At 40.4% G+C, this 23,951-nt stretch overlaps 1 protein-coding gene across 1 annotated transcript in view; it reads right to left on the minus strand.

Annotated features, from left to right (window-relative positions):
- Positions 1 to 55: 55 nt before the first annotated feature.
- The window catches only part of GABRR3 (gamma-aminobutyric acid type A receptor subunit rho3), a 34,776-nt gene continuing 10,880 nt past the window's right edge, over positions 56 to 23,951 (minus strand). Inside the window, exons 3-10 of the mRNA XM_010399457.4 lie at positions 20,564 to 20,676; positions 12,440 to 12,507; positions 10,822 to 11,045; positions 8,619 to 8,701; positions 7,876 to 8,016; positions 5,072 to 5,224; positions 2,739 to 2,935; positions 56 to 1,788 (exon numbers count right to left, since the gene is read on the minus strand). Coding sequence (XP_010397759.1) covers positions 1,486 to 1,788; positions 2,739 to 2,935; positions 5,072 to 5,224; positions 7,876 to 8,016; positions 8,619 to 8,701; positions 10,822 to 11,045; positions 12,440 to 12,507; positions 20,564 to 20,676 — 1,282 coding nt within the window. The 3' untranslated portion in view covers positions 56 to 1,485. The remainder of the gene's footprint in view (positions 1,789 to 2,738; positions 2,936 to 5,071; positions 5,225 to 7,875; positions 8,017 to 8,618; positions 8,702 to 10,821; positions 11,046 to 12,439; positions 12,508 to 20,563; positions 20,677 to 23,951) is intronic.

Consider the following 23,951-nt stretch of genomic DNA (forward strand, 5'->3'; position numbering starts at 1 on the left):
AATAAGTAAAAAAATTAGGTAAGTAAATAAAATAAATAAAGAAACCAAAGAGTGATTTAGGCTTCCAGATTTATTCTCACTTCCTTGACCAATAAACTTGACCAAGCAGTGACCAAGCATTTACCTTGTGACATTTTTTGCCACCACAAATGATCATTTTGAACTGATCTTGTTTAAACTCAGCTCATTAAATGACAGATGAAACCAAGGAATTTAGTGGAAAATGCTCCTGATTTGGGAAAGCTGAAAAAGTAATTTTGGTTCTTTTCTAGAGCTGTGAACACTTTTTGTGTGTATCCCTGAACATCCTTAATTCAGCCTCCTTATCCTGAACCTAAGGATATTTCCATGCAGGATTCATCTGAGACTGACAGGTTTCCTGTATGTGTCTCTGTTTTGGCACAGCTGTTTCCTTTTATATCCTGGAACTGTCCTGGGGATCACTGCTGCAAGGGGCAGATGCAGCTTCTCCTCACTGGAACATTCAATCTCAAAAGCCAAAGGGGGAGGGAGGGAGGCAAAACCCCAAGTTCACGTGCAACATAAAGCAGAAGAACCAAAGGCGTGGTTGGTTTGTTCTCTTGACAAAATCATCTAAAAGCTGTCTCAAAGTCTGTGTTTCTGTGTTTCTAAACCAAAGGGTTCTGCAGAAAGAAGGTGATTACAGCAGGTCTAGGTGAGACAGAGGTGTGTGGGTGACATGTGAAGGGCATGGCTCGTGCTGGTGATGCTGCTCATCTACCTGGGAGGTGGCTGCAAGTGCACAGGGTCTGGGATGTGGTTCCTGTGCTGCCTCAGGGACTGGTGAGCCAGATTTCTCCAAAAAAAGACTCCATGGAGAGTCATGGACAGCTGACAAGGGTGAGGGATTTTCCTGAGGTGCTGTTGATGCACCATCTACAAAGCCCCATCAGCCTTGCTTCCCGCTGGTCCCTACTGCACTGCTAAGCCATAATTTTCCCCCTGGCTACCATCCGAGGGCAGAGGCTGCTGAGGTGCACACAGTTTGCCCAGGAAAATTGAAATGCAGGAAGTGAAACAAGGACAGGAGCTATCCCAAGGCTATCCCAAGGCGGTTGGCGCCCATTGCTGACCAAAACGGAGCACAGGTGAAGAACAGAGAGGCTGATTCAAGAGGAGGGGTCTGAGTGCAGACAGAGACAGGGCAATACCTCAGGTGGGAGCTGTTGTCTGTCCAGGGGGTGATGAAGGGCTCCCTTAGTGAGCAAACAGCTCTTGTGCTACTGCAGTGGAGCCCGTGCATGGGATCACCCCAGTGAAGCACTGCACAATCCAGCTGGGAAAGAACCCACACATGGGAGAGTCTTTCATTAAGAGTTTTGCTGCTAACCAAACCAGCCCAGGTTTGATGCAGAAATCTCTTTCGGAAAATTTTAACCTTTTCCTCTACTGCTGTTGCATTATTTTCAAAGTATGATGCAACACTCATTCACAAAATAATGTCTAGCTTATAAGCATTTTTGTTCACATGTACAAACCCCAGTAAAAAAAGTTGAACACAATATATACACTGGGAAATATAATCCTGGAATAGGTGTCAATAACATGATTGTTCTGTAAAATAATCCTGCCCACGTTTCCCTTCAGAGATCTCTTCCTCCTCAAGCGAGGTGTGTCTGCATTGGAGATGTTGGTTTGACTTGTCCTGGTCTCATTCTCCTCACAGGGGTCTGGGAAGGGAGTCAGGTCCATGTCCACATCCGTGTCGTGGAAGCAGCCGTCGAAAGCCATTGCTTGCACTGCGTCCATGCTGTACATTCCTGAAGCCTGGCAACAAAGGAGAGTTACTCTGTGTCTAGCAGGAGCCATTTTGGCAAATCACAAATGAATAAAACAGAAAATAAAGAAAGCTTTCCTTTCAGTGTTGTTCTCTCTGTGGAGAGCATGTGGAGAACAGGGCTGTCTCACAGTATGGCTCTCTGTAGGGCCTGCCCCCTTGAGCAGGACACGAGCAAGGAAATGTCATCAAATGTCATAAAACACACTTGTCTGCCTGATTATTGCCAGCTGCTGGCTGGCAGTACGTGCCTCAGCTTCTGAAACAGAAGAATCAAACTCTCTCCTGTAGGTCTGTGTTGCTGGAGTTGTGGGAAATGACTTCAAACATTTCTGGGAGTAGGTTTTTGATGGGATTATCAGATCATGTGAGCAACATATGCATCCTTTCTGTGTTCTTCCCCTCATGATATTCCAGCAAATGAGTTTACACAGGGGATACTCTTCAAGCAAAGGTTTTAAGTGAGAGCTTCACAGAAAGCAGATGTTTAACTTGTGTCTATTTCTGCTTCAGGCACACTTTTCTAAAAATGACCTTGCCATTACCCTGGTCTTGGGACAAAAAAGAAACAGGAAACAAGGAGGAATATCATATGAGGGCATGCTGAGGTCTATTTTAGAGACAGGAAAAATACCTTGATTGGTAAGTATTTGAAAATAGAAGGAAGGTTATATTCCCCTGAGGGGGAAAAAAGGGGGCAAAAACATATCCCTAACCTGTGCCACAAGAAAAGGGAGAGAAAGCACGGACCTTCTCAGGATCTCAGAGAAGATGACACTTTGTGTCCCTTCATCCAAGTGGAAAAAAAAAACAAGTGAGATACAGAGTGGAGACAGAGATTGTTACTGTTCTGTTATCACTGTTATCACAGAGGTGTATCACGATTACTCTGTAGCTTCCAAGATGCTTTCAGAAGGCAACAAAACACTGAGGGTTGTACCTTGCCCCTTTTTTTGAGTTGTTTTCTCTCTTCAATCGTGGTGAGATAGTTCACTGCTGCATACTCGATGACTGACAGGAAGACAAAAAGGAAGCTGATCCATAAATACACATCCACAGCCTTTATGTAAGACACTTGAGGCATTGAGGCACTTACTCCTGTCATGATGGTCGACATTGTCAGCACTGTAGTTATACCTGCCAGAGTGAAAAGAGAGGTTATCACAGGACTGGCCAGCTGGTTCTGTTTAGCTCATCACCACTGCTTGGACAGCACAGCTTTGTGAGGGCATGTGATTGACACCCCCTTTAACTTCCTCACACAGGCTCTGAAAAGTGAACCATGAAGGACCCATCACACACAACACTGAGGGCTGTAAATCATCTCTCTGCTCAGAATGGCCACTGAGCAGCGTAAGGAACACTTTCCTGTGGCAGCTTTGGGCACAGCCACAGAAGTGAAAGCAGGTTTGTGGTCGTCCCTCACCTCCCAGAGCCAGGGTCACCACTGCACATTTTCTTGTCCAGGAGAATCACTAAACGATCACCATTTCCCCTCCCAACCTTTTCTCAAATTGTACTTCTCGAGAACATATATCAGCCTGTATGCCTCTGTCATTACTCCATGGCTCTCTAAAAACAATCTAGCATAAAAATGTTACAGCCACTGAAATGAAGAAAAAATTACTGTTTGCCTCAGTGTGACCAGAATTTCACCCTCATCTTTTCAATCTCTGCTCTTACATCGGCTATTCATCTCATTTTGGTTTGCTCTGGCTCAGGAAAAAAAACCAACACCCAACTCAGGCCCTGCTTTTAAAGAAATCAGTGTAACTCTGGAAGTAAAAACGTCTTGACATCTGTGAGACAGCACTGTCAGCTGGGTCTCTGTAGCCCTTCTCCAGTTCTACACTAATTCAAGCCCACTGGAAAACACAAGAGTTTTCCCCCTCCCTCTCTGCAGGCTCCTTAGGTTGAAGGATGGAGTTTGAAATACACCATATAAGAGGAAATCAATTTATTTAATATACATATACTCTAGGCCAAGAGCTAGGCTTATTAAACGTTGTTGTTAAGGTTTGCTATAAATTATGTATGATTATGCTAATGAAATGTGCTTTATTCATAGAACTCCTGATGCATAACCTTCTGCAGAAATCCATACATAAAGAACATGATCAGCAAAACTATCTTGACAGCATTAAAAATGGCCTACTGAGAATTAAAAAGTTATTTTTAAAGATTAACTTAAATTTCTTCTAAATAAAAGAAATTGGTAGATGCATTAATAAAAGTAGCTAGGAGGTACCATAATTTGTTTTCAGATTAACAAATAGATTTATATCTCATGAATTAATAGCTTTAGACTGTGCCAATAGAAAGGGACCTTAGTCCTGTTTTTTCTAGATTGATATAGTTAGAGAAAACTGACGGCTTTTGTCTAAGAACTATGTCAACATACAGTTGGCTTCTGGGACCAGCATCAGTGAGAAGAAGGAACGGGAGCTTCCTTATTTTAAAATGAGAGTTACAGGACTCAGGTGCATTATGGTTGCATCAGATATCTTAACAAATTCCCATCAGATCTTCAGCGATCCTAATTTTTGGAAAAATGTACTCATTCCAAGGCCATCAGCATTATATTCACAACAAAGAGAGTCTTGAAGAGGCATCCACTGATTCACCACTGAGAAAAAAAATAAACTTCTGTAAAAACCACTGTAGTGGGTCCTTTTCTCCTAAGATGAGGTGTTCAGAACTAAAACTGCAAGAGCAGAAAGTTGCCCAACCTAATCTTTGGCTTCCACCAAAGATTGTGTGCCCTGCACAGATGGGACACCAAAGCAAACACCTCCAAGGTGCCCGACAAGAAAGGCTTTGCCACACTGTCTCCAACTTGGTAGGAAGATAACAAATGTTTCTTGAGAAAAAGAAGAGCTGCAGAGCTTCTGCATAGATTGTGCTACACCTCACAATCCATGGATTTGGGGAGGGATCTGACTGCCTGCTACAACTTGTTACTTTGCTGGGAAGAGGGAAGGCAAAACCAGGTTTTGAAATTAAGTAAAATTCTACATCAGGAAAGCTGCAGAATCATCCCTTTTTTTGCTTCTGTGGTGTGTGAGCTGTTTTCAACTATAGCAAAGCCAGTCTGAAAAAACATCCCCTTTCCAAATGTAGAGATTGACTGCAGGTAACAGTTCTAATAACAGTGCTGTTCAGGCAATTACCTGATATTCTTGCTCGTGTCCTGTGTAAATAAGAAGCTAAAGTACCTCCAAACCCTCCCCTCTCCATTCTATACTCCCCAAAGACTATACAGTAAGGATTTACCTAGTGACACCCTGGCAGGAACAGCTCTTCTATCAATCCAAAAGGAAACCCAAGACAGCATCACCATCAGCATGGCTGGGAAATAGGATTGTAGCACAAAAAAGAAAATATGTCTGCGAAGTGCAAAGTTGATAAAAAGTCGATTGTACCAACCTATTGGAAAAAAAGGGAGAGGAACAGGTTAGGCGAGAAGAGAGCTGTGTTATTTGTGAGCTGCTCGCTGGCCCCTCCTTCTGGCAGGAGTGGTGTATCCACAGCAGGAGTAGTAAATGCCTCAGAAATCTTGCCACCACCTTAGTTTTACACAGTGCTTTACGAACTGTCCATCCTCCCTCATTTATGGGAGTGAAGGGTCATGGCTGCATGTATAAAATACTCTGTTATAACTGAGCTTGGGAAATTGAAGAAATTAAACAGACTTCAAGTGAAACTGCCAGAAGAATACAGACAGGAGACAATTGTCCAGTGATGCCAACACCCTGCCTTGCCTAAAAAGCAGCCTGCTGCAAATACCTGAGAAGAAACAGCCCTTCCTTCTTTTTTTCCGGTCGGAGCCACCTGCCTGCCTGCCGGCCCAGAGCTCACTTCAGAGGACAGGGTGCCATCTAGTGAATTGTGGGGCGTGCTCTGCCTGTGCAGCACTGCATCTGTGCTGTACCTCCTGTCATGGCAGGGAAACCAGGTTACAGTGAGGTAAAAAGGCAAAACTGGGTGGCTGCACAGCATCTGCCTGTCCAGGACAGACAGAAGCATCCATGAGCCTGTGTTGGAGCAGTCCTGCCATCACAACGAGTGACTCTATAGAAAAGAACATATCAAAATGAACCCCAAATAATATTAAACACTCCATTGTGTTTTCAGTTGTGGAGAAGGTCTTTTGTTTTAAAGATTATTGTCTCTAAAATGGATTTAAATTGTTGCTCTTCCGGAGGTCCAGGAACTCCAAAAGCCTAAACGCTACAGGTGTTGTTCACTGAGATTCACAGGAAAGGATATGCAGAACCTGAAATGCAGAAAGCTGCTTTGTGGGAATGATGACTCCCACTAGAGTGGTGCTGATCGTTCTCCACTATTATTTACTTGGAGGGTAATTTTTCTTCCAACAAAAAGCAAAATAAAAGAGCAAGAGGAAGTGGAACCTCCTGAGCAAAACAAAATCTCAAAGCCAAAGACAAGTGTAAGTCTACAAAGCACAGCATTCTGATTAAGATGTGCTACAAGCATTATTCAGGTACCTCCCAGTGGTCCCTGTGACTCAAAGAAAGTCTTCCCTTTCGCCTTTACGCTGCTGAATAAGCTCACCCTCAGAACCTCTGCATGTTAAGAGTTAAGCAGTTACACTTTGCAGAGTCAAAGATGCTGTGAGGGTGTTGCAAAGCCCTGGGTGCAGGGGCACTGTGAGGGTGCACTGCTGCACACAAGGCTCTATTTGCTTGCACGAGTGTTTTTTGATGAAAATAGCAAGGCAGAAAGAAGCCAGCTGAGCTCCTGGAACCCAGTTTGATAGAAAATATCCCAGTCTCCTTCTTACAACAAGGACAAATTTGATGTAGCTCTCAACAAGGCACAGTTATGATAGCAGGGTATCACTTGCCCTCCTTTCACCTGACAGTGGCTCTTGAAAGATGGAGCTCTGTTCTTAGCTCACACAGGAGCAGGAGATAAGGGTGAAGAACCTTATCAAGCTGTGAATTCCTCAATTCTTAGGCTGCATCATAATTTAAATTAGAACTTCTGCATTCAGTATCAGCCACTGCAAATTTGAATGGCGCTTTTTTGAATGCAAAAAGAAAATAACATTTAAATAAAATACACCAAATAAATCGATCTGCTGCTTTCCTTAAAGGCCACCTTTTCCAAAGTGTTGTGCACTTCATCATATTAAATGGAGTAATTTCTCTTTTATTCATCTGTTCTGATATAAAGGGCAATATCCAAACTGAAATGAATTGACTCAGACTGTAAAGTACAACAGCAAGAGTGCTGTTTTCTCTGGTTAAAAACATATGGTTAGACTACTTACATAGAGAAGTATCCCAGAATCTATAACTGCATGTAAAGCTACAAGAAAAACAAAACCCACCTTGCATGAAATCGAGACTACAATAAACTCCTAAAGCCTTGTGCCGCTTGCCAGAAAGAATAGAGCAAGATCTACAGGGAGAAATAAAAGCCTGTCTGGGGCAGATTAACCTGAATTTAAACTATGTAGCACTGACATAAAGGGATGCTTTCCCTGCAACTCTATGTATAAACAAGGAAAATTAAGCAAATCATGAATTAGACCTGAATAGGTAATAAATGGTCTCATAAGAAAATCATCCAGTTAGCAGACTTTTAGTGACATTACACAGCTCCAAAAATGAGGATATTTTAGCCAGTAAAACACACTGGAATTCATATTTTTGCTTTCTAATATCTGACCCTTTAGGATTTCCATTTTCAAGCTTTTCTATATAGCCAGGGCATAAAGATTCCTGTAAATTCAATACTCCAATGGCTTTCAGAGAAGCGCCACAATTTTGCAAGAGCTCATAACAGCATGTATTTGGTTTTTGTGCATTTTTTTTACAGGTTCTTAATGTCAGATATGAAGTCACAAGTACTATTATGGCCTTTCTTTCCTAAAATAAAGTTTCACATTGGTAATGCAAAGAGAACCAAGGCCCCAGACTCACAAGACCTCATGTTAACTGATCTCTCAGCAGCCACAGTCATTTACTAGCCAAGAATTTGAATGTGAAAGACATTCTGCATGATTTTATCCTGTGCTTCTCTCTTCTAAGGAGAGGGGCTTACTATACCAGTACTGCTGTAAAAAGCAAGTCCACTGGAAGCACTGAATTCCTCGATGAAGAACTGGGAGAGGGAGATCTGCTCATCTGTGCTCAGGGACTTGTTGCCATGTTTCCAGTACAACATCAGATCATCTTCATTGTATGCATCTGTGAGAAAGCAGAAACTGAAGTTATGAAGTTACTCAGGTAAATCACTTCCTCTTTCCTTTCTTAGGGATAGGAGACCACTCAACCAATCTGGGAAAACCCTAAGGAGACTTTTTTTTCACCCTAGTTTGTCAGTTTGTTGACATGAAAGAAGTTTGCAAAGACTATGTTCCATCTTGTTCCAAGTTCAGCCCCATCCTGTGCCCTGCCAGCAGCTTACAACAGAGGCAGGGATGAAAAAGTAGATGTTTCACAGTAACACAAGCACCCATTTTCATTTTTCCAACAAGTCAAATATTGACATTTTATTTTACTTGTAATTTGCAGGTTTTTTCTCAGGAAAAAACCCTCATGCTTTTTGACAGATTTTTAGATTTAGGCCTTGGAATTACAAGCGACTGGAAATAAAGCAGGGTGCATCATGGTTTTTCTACCTTCCCAAAGCTCACTGAGTTCCAGAAAGATCCCAAATTGCCTACAGTTCAATATGTACATGCTGAAGGGTTCAGGTCACACATCAAAATAAGTGAAGGAGGTATTATTCACAAGAAGGAATGCTGGTAAGAATGCACATGTGAAGAACAATTCAAAATTAAACTTACAGCTTTCCAGTTCTAAAGAACAGTTCTGTGTGTCCAGAGGAAACCTACTGAAATCCATGAAGCACATAGCAGAAACTGTTATTCTGCAGAAGGGAACAGAAAAACAGAAACAGAATGAAAAATTTCAGACTTTCTTAGCTGTGCACACACTTTAGTGAGATCCCCAACCAATCTGCTGTTTAGAATCCTATTGATTGAGGTTTTCTGCCCTTTTAGATGCTTCTAAAATAGCTTCAAGATGGTGAGATAAAGTTAAATCACTAAGAGATCAACTTTTTTAAAAAAAACATAAATAGTCTTTATTATTAAGTACATTACCTTTGATTTTTAAAGCCTAAATTTGGCCTGATCCTTCATTAGCCTTTCATGCATTTTGCTTTGAAGGTTTACACTTACGAAGATTAACAAAGGGAGTTCGCATTTCTTGACTGGATTTCTCATAGACTGAAGTAGACAATATTATAGATTAGAGCAAATATTATTCCAAGTGCTGTTTTCCCAGCTAGAATAGTTATAGTATTTAATTGCAAGAAGAGATTAGCTGCAATTTCTGCAAGCTTACTCTCCTCTTAAATGAAATGCTTTATATTGCAAAAAGCTTAAGGAAATCCAGGCAAAGACTATTTTGCATTCCACCTGCTTTTTCACAAATGTTTAGAGGACAAATACCCCTTTGTATTCAATAAAAAACAAAAAGAAAAAATCAAACTTCCCAGGGGCAGCAACTTAAATATGGTAAATATTGCCAGACTTCCCTCTCTCGTCACAGCTTCCATGGCATTTGATGGTTTAGTTCATTTTTTTCAGTTTTCCCCAAATGGAATCCTACAGGAATTTCAGTGAGGGTTATACAAGTGCCCTTTGAAAACTTGTGATCAGTAACCAGACTGTAGCTGAATTTTTACAAGTGTAAGACTTTACTGGCTTGAAATGAGATCCTAAGAGTGGGACATGCACAATGACTAGAGGACCAGGGGAACAAGAAGAAAAGAAAGACTATTTTAGCAACAGATCAAGATTTTTTGTTTCACTTTGCTTCTAAAAAATCCTGGATGCCAGGCACTGAAGAAAAACGGTGAAATATGCAGATTTATAGCATGTAAATATTTGGAATATAAGCTACTTACTGGATGTAAAACTGGCAATACAAAAAAGGGTGTTTTAAGGAACATCTAAGGAACATTCCCTACTTCTCACTTGGAGAATCACTGATATAAGCCTTAGTGTAAGGGGATAGTTCCTCTGATCCCTTCCTCTCAAGAATCATGGAAATGAATAAAGCAATAAAATGCACACTTGACCTCATTGTTCCTTACTGTTAGTGTGATTCTTGAACATACACTACTTTAAAGTGGTGTACAGCTGCTGTTGTGAGGATTTCTGCATGTCCTCAGGAGACAGGAGATAAATTCATTAATTGTTGGAACAATTATTAGACAGCCACAATCTCAAATGCTTCCATAAATCTTCAGACTGTCCAGATTGGATGAAATATCACCTCTGTGCACAGGGCTACTTAGTAACAAACTGGATTTCTGCAATGCACAGACCTCAGATTGCTTACCCTAGGGGGAAAATTCCTCCATTAAAACTATTTCTGCCACATCATCCAAATCTCCTTCATGAAGCAAAGCAGTAACATGCAGATGGAAGGAAGACACATTAATGACCTTGCTATTCCAGTCCTGGAATTGCTGTTTCACTCTTCAGTTCCTTTCAGTCTCACAACACTGCTGGTATCAGCACCAAGAATCTGCTCTCTGCCTATCTAGAGCCCTGGTTTGTATCACTGGCATGTTTACTGTTAAGCCAGGCTGAAAATACCTAGAACAGTTTTTAAAGATTCAGGTTAAAAAAAAAAACAAAAAACAAAAAACAACCAAACCCATGGTTTTTCCTTTGCTAATAATTTTTGCTTTACTGTACTCAGTAGCAATACTGCTAGAGCCACTGGCAAGGAATTAACACTTGATAAACTCCCTCGACAGGAAACAATATCTGAATGACAGAAAAAATATGTTGTCAATCCAAAATTTCTTTTTCCACTGGCACACTGGTCACCAATTTCCCATTATGTGCTGCCAGGGGATTAATGCCAGTACAGTATGAGAATCTTAACTGCAAGTATTGCCAGTAATTTCAATTACAGCCAAGACATGACAATTGCAGTCATGGATTTTCTTAGGGAAGGGTATTTCCTCACCTCAGACTGAAGAGGACATTGCCATCAGGGTACACTCGCAGCATGATGTTTTCCACAGTTGTATCATGGATGAAAGATCTTTTGGAGTGCACAAAAAACACATCAGGTACCCAGATCTTTTTTATCAGCCGCCCATCAAAGGTCATGCTTTTGTTTTTGTTGCTACGGAATGAGAGTCTCTCATCCTTCCAGTAGTGTCTGAGATACAAAGTCATTGTGAAGTCCTTTGTTTCATTAAAAATAAAAGGAGACAATGCTTGTTTTAGTCAAGTGCAACAGAAAATACTACAAATTGATCAATTCATGCAAAGGATCAATTTCTTGTCTGGACATTATCTGAAAGATCGTTAATGAGAGGAACCAAGCACCACTCATTGAGTTTGAATGTGAATATTGCTGAGACAGTGGTTGTTTGCCTTGTCCCTGGTGTCTCAGTCTGAGGTTCAGACTTCATTTATCCTCAGATAAAAATTCTACATATTTCAGTAGTCTTCTGGACTGTGCCAGCTGTGCAGTGATAAAGAAGCTTTAAAACCAACCAAAGATAAATGGAAAAAAAAGTCTCCTCTGGAAATCTTCACAACCTTTTCCAAGAATGGACTGTGGTTCCTTTATGATTCCTTTACAAAGGGATTAATTTGAGTTCTTCATGAGCACTTGGTCAATTTTTAAAATTCATAAATTTGTACATTTTGTACAAATATTGTACAGAGGTTAAATCTGCACATTTGTGAATTAAATGCATCATAAAGAAACAATATGACAAATTTCATAAGAGTAACCAATTAGATTTTACACTAACTACAACAACTACAATTTTTTTTTTAAATATGAAAGACTATTACAAATATTTTATGATCCTATTTAGAGAAACATCACGACTGCAAATACACATGTGGGAAGAGACAGAGAGGATGCTGCAAACCCAATGTGAGCTTCTGCACACCCTGACTGCTGTGTGTTCACCTATATAAATTTTGTGTTATTAGGCAGACATCATTTATCTCAGTAGAACAATTGCTTCTGATAAGAATACTGTGAAGAGACTTAGATCTTCCCCTGTGATATGATTTTATGGCCCTGTAATATGATTTTATGATTTGGGTAGGTTTGTAAAGGAATGCAGGAGTTCATACTGACATTATTAGTGACAATTTGGGCTGAGGAATGAACCGCCTGCCTTCCAGTGCTACAGGCCCTAATTGCAGTGGGGTGTGTCTCCTTCCCAGGACCACTTCTGGAACTGATGTTTCTCTTTCTATTTGTTACAATCACAGCTGCACCCACGCCACAATTATGGAATATTCAGATTTGCATAAGCAAAAAGAAGCAAAGGACATGAAGCCTCATCGTGTAAGGTGCAGAGTACTAAAACTCCTGTGGAAACCCAGGGTGTTTACTGAATAGTTGGAGTTTTCAAACCAGACCACTGCCCACTCTGAACTGTTCATCTGGCCCAGGAACAAATTCAACACTTACTAGTTTAAACGCATGCTTCAAGGCAAGGATGTGCTCTTTAGGGTTTGCTTTCTTTAACTACATTACTCTCTATCATCCATCTGGATGTTTCTGAACCCCTTGTATTTTTACTGAAATCCCTTATTCCAGTTCTACTCACCATGTCAACTTCGGATATGCTGTCAATGCTCTCCACCTGCACATCAATGCCTACAGGTATTGGTGACCCTGCATGGGAACAGAAAAAGGGATGAGGAGCTTAAATCCCTATTTTTAAAGGGAAGACTGTGCAGCACCAGCAACCTAACAGAGAGTACTCCATCCCAGCATTTACTGCAGTCTCTCCACCTCAGAACACTGAATGATGAAAGGCAACAAAGTAAAACCTGATGCTAAACAGTTGTGAAAATAAGCACAAAATCTTCTTTTTGCAGCCAGACCAGTTGCTATTGGCACTGCAGTCTGGCCAGCAGTGCCAGTGTCCTTGTGCTGCCAAAGCTAATGACCCCCTTGGAGTGCTATTCAGATCCACGACAGGAAAAAGCTGAGTAAATACATGAAATACATCAAAGATTGCAAAGCTTTCTTACCACTTTCAGTGCTATTCACAAACAACATATATATTATGACTCTTACTATCTTTAGTTACTGAACTATTTAAGGTTTGGTATAGCTGCTTACGAAAAAGGATTGCTTGGTCACTACCTCACAAGGGAAGAGCTGTACACACACTAACCATGTTCTGTCACCATGTTGTGTATTTACTGAGTGCATTTCAAGGAGGAAGTTACTCCAAATCAATTAAAAATTACAGCAAAATATGAAATTATTTCTACTCTTTTCAGTGTGAAATATTTAGAATGAAGGATCTAGTTCTACATGGGTTATGTACCTGGGAGATTTTCAGCAAGCACATCATTCCACTAATTGATTAATCACTTCCTTACAGGGGAAGAAGACAGGAGTATGCATCTATGCATATACACACCACCACCCCAAGAATATTCTGCATTTGGCATGAAAATCAGTAGTAATTACTGGGGATTCCAATCACTTTTGTTAAAAATAGCCAGTTAAAATATTTTTGCAGTACGCATTTAAAATAACCCGTTAAAAACACAAATACAAGGAAGTCTGAACAGCAATAGCTTTTCTAACCTGTCTTTTTCTTGTCTTTTCCTTTTAGCCCTGTCAAGCCAAAATAGTTCAGGAGCATCACTCTTGTGATAACCAGCCACGGTACTGTGTCCCTTTTTGGAATTATCCTTAAAATAGCAGCCTTCGAGGATTACACAGCTGCCTCCACTTCTTACCAGTAAAGATCTTGAACTATTTTAGTGGTATTTTTAAATCTGGCTCTGTAATCTCTTGATTTTACTTGTCTTTTTTTAATGGAGAGGCTGTCCCTGCACAGAACAGATGAAGATGGATCATGCATGGAAAAGCAAGGTGACATGTGCTCAGAGTTAGCAGGGCACACCAGAAAATATTTAGGCACTGACAAGAAGACAGGCTCTTCAGCTCAGAAATCGTTCTCTGAGAGGAATGCCTCCCTCAGCCTCTTGGCCAAAGCCCAAAATCAGATTCAGGATGCCAGACAGCAAAGTTTGTTAGTAAAACACCAGGCAGCACTTTGGAAAATGCTGCTTCTTTTGGAGAATACAGACAGCACAGACAGCTGCCCTAGAGGCTGATGCACAAGACTATCAATGAATATATTCAGCCAGACTCCTTCACACAACACAATAAAAGCTTCTATGCCTCTCCTAAACTAGTTTTGCCCACTTCTTGCTTTGTCTTGATCACACCACACAAAGAGTTTACTTACACTACATACCAACTTGTACCAAACACTGGGACAAAAGTGTCTGGTTGTAATCTGAGTGGAGTCATCTTTCCTGTATTCCACTGAAATCTTGTAAACTAAACATGGCTTTAGCCAAAATAGAAATCACTGTGGTATTTATACCTGATGTGAGCATCACTCACAAAAGGCATTCACACTTCATTTAAATGCAAACAACAATTTATGTTGAATTATGTGGGTGGAACAGGAGGAGAGCGGAGCAGCTCTCAATATCAAGAAAGGTTTTACCAGTTCCTGAGTCAAGGACAAACCTAAAGAAAATAAAGTTAAATGTCTCCCATCAACATTCTTCAAAGCAAACAAGGCGCTACCCACAAATCATATCCCAGAATCAGACATCTGACTTTCTAAGCCATGTGGCACGTTTAGTCAGGAAAAGGCTTTTCTTAGTGACAGCTGCTCCAAATGTGAGGATAGCAGTTCTAGTATTTCTTGACATTTCAAAAATTACAGACAATTTCTTACCCAAACAAACACTATTCCAGTGTGAGCAAAATTTCCTTCAATAGTCCAACTCCTCTGGGCAGATACAAAGGACCTGATACAAAGAACTAGAAATCAGTGGCAGCTTAGGGTTATGTTGGTTGCATGCACACAAACCAAAGTGCCACTTATCCGTAAATACACAGAGACACTTGATTCTTTGAAAGGGCAGCTTGTACTGCACCAAGTAATATTTATAAAACCATGAATGGCATAAAAGAGATCAAAAGCCATGGCCAGGAGAAATAGAGTGAATGATTCTAAAGTGAATTAAATAAAAAGGGAACTGTTACAATTAAATTTGCTCCTGATTAGGTAGAAATTCTAGAACTGTGAAATGGACTCCTTGAGAAGAGATTCCTGTTAGAGACTAAAGACCTTACTCATGATGCTCAATGAGAAAACCCTGTCCAGTCTAGCATTCACCACAGAGAATTACTAAAGCACATCCCCTACCCCAGCCCTGACCCATTACTAACAGATCAGAGCAGCTGCAAGTATTTCCTTCCTATTCTGACTCTATTTTGGCAACAAATGTAAGTACACAGTAAAGACACTAAATACTGCCCATGTATGCAGCCCTGATCAGTGTGCTGTTCAATTCTCTAATCTGGAGCATTTTTATATTGTTGTAACTAACACACCCCACGAGATACCTACTGGCCTCAGTCTGGTCTAATCCTTCCTGGTTTCTGGGAACATCTGTGTGTGTGATTAAAAATCATCTCCACTAGAAACAGGAATAATTAGCTATTGGGAACAGGCTGCTAGGAACTGTAATTTCTTCATCCCTTCAATTTGTTTTGCCACAAGAGGATGTTTTAAAAAAAACATAATTTCAGTAAGATTTGAAAAGGTTCCTAAACCAGCCAGAATAGGAAAGCAATTCATCCACCTCTGTGTCTGCACCACAGCTTTCTCCCTGCTACACTGAGATTTTCAATCTCTGGCTGACCATCAGACAACAGCATCAAATTCACTTTAAAAAAAGAGTAACCAGAGCAAAGCTGTAGTTTTTATTTCCCAGTTTGACAAAACTGTGGATGGCAGAGACGATTTTATTATTAAATTGAGCAGCTTCAGTTGCTTCTGGAGGGTCACTACAAATCATTATTTTAGAGGGATTAGTGATTTTCACAATGGAGGCTCTGCAGATTTTCAGGATAATTAATCCTCAGCAGAAAAAAACAGCATTGTTTTCAGACAGGTTTATCTTCATGCAAGCCATTTCCAGTCTTTTATTTCAAACGTTTAAGCATAGCAAAAGAATGCCTTGATAAGCATGGAATTTTATTAATAGATAGTACATCAAGCAAATTCTGTAATACCCTTTTTAGAAGGGATATTATGTAAAAAGGGTATCTTTTCGGCATTTTTAGGATCAATTTCTGTAGAAATAATGACTGGTTTAGTGAATTCTACATGCATGCAACAGATTGCACCTGAAGATCCATAAAATAAATGTAGAATTTAGAAACAACTGTATCCCAGTAGGCTTTGTAAGAGTGTATGCTGAAAAAAAAAAAGAAGGTCTAGAGAAAACTGCCAGTAGGAGACAGAGACCAGGGGAGAATTAAGAACTGTACTAGGACTTTATTCTAAAAAAGGCCTGTGGGCCTGTAGAGGAAGAAAAGTGGATAGAAATGTAAACAAGCTCAAGGGAGGTGAAGCTTTGTGGCTCTATTTACTTTCTTCTGGCAATGACAGGAACAGAATTACTGTCAAAAGTATTTTCTTCTTGTTACTATTTTGTTTCTTTCTTATTTATGTGAGAAATGGAGGTGGTCTGCTATTAGCAGTAACCAGCTCTTGGAATGGAAGAATTAGCAATGTGAAAGAAAAAAATCTGAGGACGGCTATTAGAGGTCTTGCACATAATCAAAATATTTCCCCTCTGTCCTGGGCCCCCAGCTACTCCTTCCAGTACCAGATGATAAAAAGCCATTCCACTTTCATCAAAATGAGCCTTCACCACAACGAGAAGACATTTCTCATCTTTCAGGGAGAGATGTGGTACAAAAAAGAAAACTTGGTGGCAAAGAGCTATTAAAACTGCAGCACTTCTTGAACGTACACTGGGCTGTATTTTCTTTCCTTTCCCATCCCCCATTTCACCTTCCCACGAATGTAAATGTTATTAACTTATTTTGAAGAGGGAGGAAGCATAAAGGGGAGTGATCTAATGGCATTCCTGATCCTCTGAAAATTCAGAATTAAGATTACTTTAAATTGCAGATTGGGATGCAAATTTTCAGGAAGGACTGCTACCTCTTGACAAGCTAAATGCTGTTAAATTATTTTCCATCATCTCTCATGCTTGCTTATGTTATTATCTTCTATACTGGTTGAAAAAGAAGAGATAATCAATTTTAAAACTTAAACTAACACACTGTTAGCATATGAAACTACTGGCCCTTAAGACACAATGTAAAAGAAAAAAACAATATATATACACATATATACATACATACAACAGCATGTGTTACTTCTACAGTACTGTGAAATAAGATAGTTCAGAAAATAAAAGGATATAGATAAATAGATGCATAATAGAATAGAAAGTAGACTTAAAGCATTTCTAAGACCTCTCTCAACATGCAGTTTTGGCTGCTATGGCAGCCTGCATCGTGGCCCTCAGATCTGTGCTGTTTACAAGTCAGAGTGTGCTGAGAAGTCTCTGTTCATTGTCTGTGCTCACCCTTTCTTCCTGAGTTTAAAACTTGAGGATAATCATTCCAAGAAGTGCTGGCAGCATAATTTCATTTCTTACTTTTTCTCCACTCTCCAGTTTAAGCTGCCTTCTTGCTTCCAAACCAAACAGGACCATGACATTACACAGAAGGCAACAATCAAACAACAACCACAACAAAAAATTCAGAAAAGGAAAAAAACCACCACCACCATCAACCAACTTCCACCAACAACTCAAGAGCCTAGCTTAGGGTGGAAGTACAATGTAAAAAGGTCAAGTTTAGGTTTTTCAAGTTTGGGTGTACTGAATTGTTGGTTTGCCTCACTCAACCTCATTGTATAAGGAACTGCAGACAAAGTAACATTTCTATAGCCAAAGAGCAGGATCAGCTTGCCAGCAGTTTGCTGGGTTTGCTTCATCTCAATGCTCTATGTTTCTCTGGCTTTGATCCCTAATCTGCTAATAAATGGACAATGTCAGGACTAAATTTTAAAATCTACAGTCAGAGTCAAATTCTGATCGTGCAGCTGGAATGGCACTGCCAACAGAAGAATCAACAGAAGAATGCCAAAATAGCATCAATAGCAGCAGAGTTGTGTTCATTTGATCAAAACCTGGATCTCTCACCTCCACAATTATTTCCACTAACACTGCAGCCAGTAGCATCAGTATCCAACAGTTCTACATTCATTTCCTCCAGGTTTTTACCTGTGCATGTTTGCTCAGTTTGTAAATCAAACTCAGCATGTTTTTCCTTTGTAACTTAACTGTAAGTACCAAAATCTCTGGGTCCCGTGGTCTGCTCATTTACACTGCATGTGTGGGGCTAAATGAAAAACAAACAAGGCAGACTTAGATTTAGGAGTTCCCTGAACTGAGGAATCTCCAGCAGTTCAAAACAGCATGAATTTTCCAGCTACTTTTTCTCTTAAACTGGTGCAAAGGATGAGTAACCTTTTCAGGCAAAGGGGCACAGTGGAGCCAGATTAACAGAATCGGTCATTCCAACTCCCTGACATACCCAGAAAATCACAATGGGGGTATAGGAGAGAGAAAAAAACCCACCCCTCTTCTATAGGTAAAGAATAAATACTTGTTTTTCATACAGCTTTTCTAATCTGTTTTCTTTTGTTGTTGCAAACTGATGCATTGTACTGAGCTGAATAAATCATGTGATGTGGCACATGACAGATACAAGCCCTTCATAAGTCACAGTGCTGAGCTGCTTCATTAAATCTGATGAAAACAAACCCAAAATTTCACCTGTGTTAACAGCACAAAGCCACAGTGCTCTAAGTCTTGATGCAATTAAGGGTTATGCTGTAACTGCTGTGGCAATGACTGTAGCAATGGTATGCCTAATTTCTCCTTCTCTAGGTAAGTTTCCTTCTGCTGTACACAATCATCAGTGTTCTTCAGAGCAACCCACACACCATGTGTGCTGTCATAAAAAAATCCCATGGATGTTATTCAGATTCATGTTTCAGTAGAGAAATTTGTCCACTGATGGTCACAATTGTGTGTTAAATCTCTGCTGCTGCCTTATGAACACCAAACCGCTCCTTATACTCAACACCACTGAAATCAATGCTAAAACAGGAACTATGGAGTATAACTTTGGGATTGACTCTCATTTCACTTTGATTTTTTTCACTCTGTGCTGTAAAAATGCCAATGGATCTGTTTTAGTCTAAGAGAGATTCACATTCCACACATTAAGAGAGTTCTGAAAATTTGGAAGTATATGAAGTATTAGACTGAAAAGGTGCCTCCCGTGCCACTGTGGCATGTGGGTGACAGAGGAGAAGCAGAGCTGAGGCACTCTCCTGCTGAAAGCTATTTCTGAAAGACAGGAGTACAGCTGAAATCATACCCAGGGCAACATGATGAGTGAGAGGCCTGTGCACTGAAGTCAGTGGAAAAACTACAGCTGGCTTCAAGAGGAACTGAATGGGCTCTGTGACGAGTCATCTGCAAATAAAAGGACAAGGCAAAAAAGCCTGGTACAGATTTTCTGGGTGTAAAAGTTCCTCACTGCCCATGGAAAATTGCAATTGCCAGATCACAGGCTATGTTCTCAAAGCTGCTTTTATGCACATCATCAGTGCCGTTTTCTGGGATGATCCAGAGATAAAGCACATCCCAAACCGCTGTCTGCTCTCATGGAAATCCTACTTCCTTTCTGAGGTGACACTCTCAAAAATTTAAATTCCTTGTGAGGTAACAAGAAGATGTCCGGACTAACAGATATTAGATGAGACAGGTATTAGGCAAGAAGTAATCTGAACTTCTGTTGCGAAGAAACAGATTGTATCTCAACTATTGTTCAAAATCAGGCAAGGTTTTTGCTATCTGACATGACATTTCTATAGTAACAAGAAACCCTTTCACATTTTCCCAGTGCATCCAAAGAGGTTCTCCTTACCCATTTTCCCTCTTGGCATGATCACCAGGCCCCAGATCCCAGCAGCTGGTGTCAACAAGAGCAGCTCCCCAGACCTCAGCTTGCCTCCCAAATCTGTGTTGGTCTACACAACTGATTTATTGGTCCTCATATATTTTATTTTGCTCTCATAATCCAGAGTGGTTCAGTCTATTTTCATGAATCATGAAAACAGAACTGGTGACGCAAAGGCTCAGACAAAGCTTATTAGTGGGGCAGCTTTCTCATTTTCCCTTCCATGAAGGAGAGTCAAAATTGAATCTAAACTGTGAACATCCCATTGACTACTCCCTTGATCCAGATGCAATTTAGTTAAATGAAGAAATAATCACCATAGTGCCCAAGAGCACAGAAACAACATGATAGTAAATTGAAGGTCTGTGGGTCGTTGGTTTTTTTTTAAATTTTGTACACAGCAAACAGATTTAGGAACTGATGGATCGTTTCAATCCCTCAAAATAAATCTGATGACTTTGTAATTTGCTAATTGCTACTAGACTGTGCAGTTTAGAGGGATACCTTAATCACTGTTCTCAAAGAGCCTTATTCTAATAAAATGTTTTCACTTAGTTCTGCAAAACAGACAATTTGAACAGTTTCTCCTATTGATACACTAAACACAATGAAGCCCTTTGCCTTCAAGCATTTCTGTGTTTCTTCTTTCTTTACTTCCTCAAGTACAACAAATGAGGTGTGCTTCCATTAAGTCTGTCATTCCATTTTAAGTGACAAAGTTCAAGTAAACTTCCAGAGAGAGGATACACTCTTAACCAGCACAGTGCAGACACGTGCTGCTTACCTCCAAATCCAGGTCTCAGTGCAAAGTCATGGTCCTCTATGTGAAGAAGTTGCTCAGATTTAAGTGGCCGGACTTTCGTGCTGTCAAGTTTCCTCATTTTAATTTCTCGTTTGCTGTGTTTAAAAAAAAAAAAGAAAAAGTGAGAAACTTAATTTATTTCTTCTGCCCTGACATTCACAGTGCTAGTCATAGGAAATAGGGACCTGAGAATGCCGGACAGCTGAATCTGGAATGTTAAGGGTAACAACTGTGCTAATAAAGCTGGACAAAGATATATTGGGAAATGTTAGGAAATGAGGTAGGAGGGTGCCCAGGTCCATGAAGAACACCAATTATTTAAAAGAAGTCCCAGGAAGAACGACTAGATCCTCTTCTGCTCTCCTCAGAGATTGTAGCTATCATTATACAAGAGAAGAGAGCTGTTTGAAGTTAGTATTCACATAAACACTTGCAAATCAAACTTGGAAATAACACCACATATCCATGGTTTAACCACTTCATACATTAACCATATTATAGAGACAGTTATTCCTTTTATTATAAATGTGGGATTTTTCATAGGAGCTCAAATGAGTCCATAATTTTTTAGAAGGACTGAGAAATGATGATCCTGGATCTAGGGACTTGCAGGTGGACTGGCTTTAAGTGGAAAGAGAGTAGGTTTAGGTTAGATATCAGGAAGAAATTCTTCCCTGTGAGGGTGGTGAGGCCATGGCACAGGTTGCCCAGAGAAGCTGTGGATGCCCCATGCCGGGAAGTGTCCAAGGCCAGGCAGGATGGGGTTTTGAGACAGCTGGTTTAGTGGAAAGTGTCCCTGCCCATGGCAGGAGGGGTTGGAATGAGATGATCTCAGGATTCTATGTTCTACTGTACACATCAGGAACACCTTTCTCACAGAAGTGTTCTCATGGTGAGAACAATGAAACGTGGGCACATATTGCTTGAGCAGGTTTTGAGACTCCTTGCACTCAGGCTGTTTAAGAATAGATCAGACATTTATTTGCAGGAATGACTTGAATACAGCTGCTTTGCCACAGGCAAGGGACTCTCCCTAGACACAATTTCTTTCATGGCTTCTGTGATGCTCTGGGACTTTGCTGGCAGCAACTCTAATTATTACTTTCGACTGAATGATAGAAATCTGTTCTGAAGATTGGCCTTGTAGTCAAACACTGCTTAAGGGAAGGTATGGAATACCTTAGGATAAGGTGTATGCCTCTATTTGCTTATTTTTCTCCTTCCCTCCCTTTTTTTCTTAATAAAGAAGCCCAAGAAATTACTTTTACATTGCAGGAATGATGAGGTGGCTGCTGGGCTACTCAGAACTGTTGGGCTTGAACAAATTAATTTACCTTAGTATTCTTGAATGTGTCTGGCACTGTTGTCTGAATCAAATTACCAGGGCAATCAGAAGGTCCATGAGGCACTTCAAATACAGACTTTAGTTTTCTAAGCATGAAAATCATGTGATGCTGAAATGAAAGCCCATGCTTCAGAGAATTAAAATCACCACAGAGCAAGCCTGTATCAGGGCAGAATGGGTAGCAGAACTGAACAGCTGCAATGCTCTACATGAGGAAATTCTGCTGCTTGGGATCGGGGAGAGGAGAGAATGATGAATTATGTTCATAATGCCATGGCACAGCTAATACAGCTGGGAAGCATGAGGTTATTTGTCATCTGATGTGCCAAGGAAAATGCCTGTTGGATGCTCCGACAACTTCACTTGAAGAAGCAGGCTGGAACTCTGATTCATCTATTACAACTTCTCACAAGAAGCAAGTCTGTGACTGAGGAAGACATTCCTTGGACAAGAGAGGGAAAACATGAGCTACCAGGGCAGGAATTTTCGACTTAATAAGCCACTGGGAAGAGACCTTATGGGATTTTTATATTCTTTCTATTTTCCCAGATGAGGACAAAATAAACAGACACAGCACCTGTATGAAAAACATCTTTTGTGCCCACTTACTTGAACAGCCTATTCAAGCTGATGTTTTATATACAAGTAGTGGAATTGTATAATTATTTCTAGCTGCTATCAAAAGTGGTTGTTCAACATAGGCAAGATCTTGTAGGAATCAGAATAGCATTTTTATTACAAACATGTTGTGTCTTTTCTTCAATACCTTCAATCCTTCCTTTGGCAGAATATAAACCTTTACTGAAAAGGAAAATAGGTTTATATGCAGAGATATATTTTTATGGTACTTGGAAGGAATTTCATGGACACTGGTAACACTCCATCTGTAAAGGCACCAAAACTTAATAAAATTCCTTAATAAAATTTTCTAAGATAATTAAAAAAATAATACACTTCTCCTTCACATTTTTTCTCCTTTTGCTGCTCCCCCAGCCCAAAGCTAAGAAGTGTTCTCCAGCAGATACTCCTTTAACATCAGCATCTGGGCTCCAGATGTTGCTCCCTGGCTAAGAGTTACCGAATTAAATTCTCCTCACTGCAGCACTGAAGTTATTTAACTGTTGATTCAAAGGGAGTTTCATGCATGTATTTGTTTACTCCAAATAAATCTAACTATTCATCAGCACTACAGTATTGTGGAATCACCAGCAGGTGTTTTCTTGAGTGCTCCTTCCCATGGTACCAATTCCATTAAAAAGCGGGAGAAACAGATCGGACTAGCCTGAGTCTCAGAAAAGCTTCCTGAGATCAGTTAAGATAGACTTTTCATTCTTACAGAAGCACAGCAAAAACACAGATCATATTTCAGCGGCCTGGCACTCTGGTCTCCTGATTGTGCAGATCTGAGCAGCACACCACGGTCTAGGGGTCTGAATACAGCCACTGATTCTACACATTCATGGTATGGCAGATGTCAGGCAGTGGTGTTTGAGAGGAAAAGCCCACACAGAATTCCAGAACCATTTAGGCTGGAAAAGACCTTTGAGATCATCGAGTCCAACCATTCACCCAGGCCTGCCACGTTCACCGCTAAACCATGTCCCTAGGTGCCACACCTACACATCTTTTAAACACCTCCAGAGTTGGTGGGTGAATCAATCCCCTTTATGGGCAGCCTGGTCCAGGGCTTGACAGCCCTTTTGGTGAAGAAATTTTGGTGAAACCATTAGCAGATGGTTTGGTGAAACCACTAGAAGACAGATGCACCTAAGGAAAGGAAATCTCTATTTACATCTCTCGGGTAGTAGTAACAAAGGGAACTCTGACAGATGCCTTGGTATTGGTACAGATCTGGGCAATGATAATTATTTATTGATCTCTGTGAGGCACATGCTCAAGAAAATACTGCTTTCAGTTATAGCTGTGCTTTCCATGACTGTATTCCAGGCAAGGTTTTACATTATGCAAATTAAATGGCAATCTATGATTACATTCCAAAAGAGGTCATAAAAAGCACTTGAAGTG

This window comes from Corvus cornix, chromosome 1, assembly GCF_000738735.6.
Source record: "Corvus cornix cornix isolate S_Up_H32 chromosome 1, ASM73873v5, whole genome shotgun sequence".
In the NCBI taxonomy this organism is placed as follows: domain Eukaryota; kingdom Metazoa; phylum Chordata; class Aves; order Passeriformes; family Corvidae; genus Corvus; species Corvus cornix.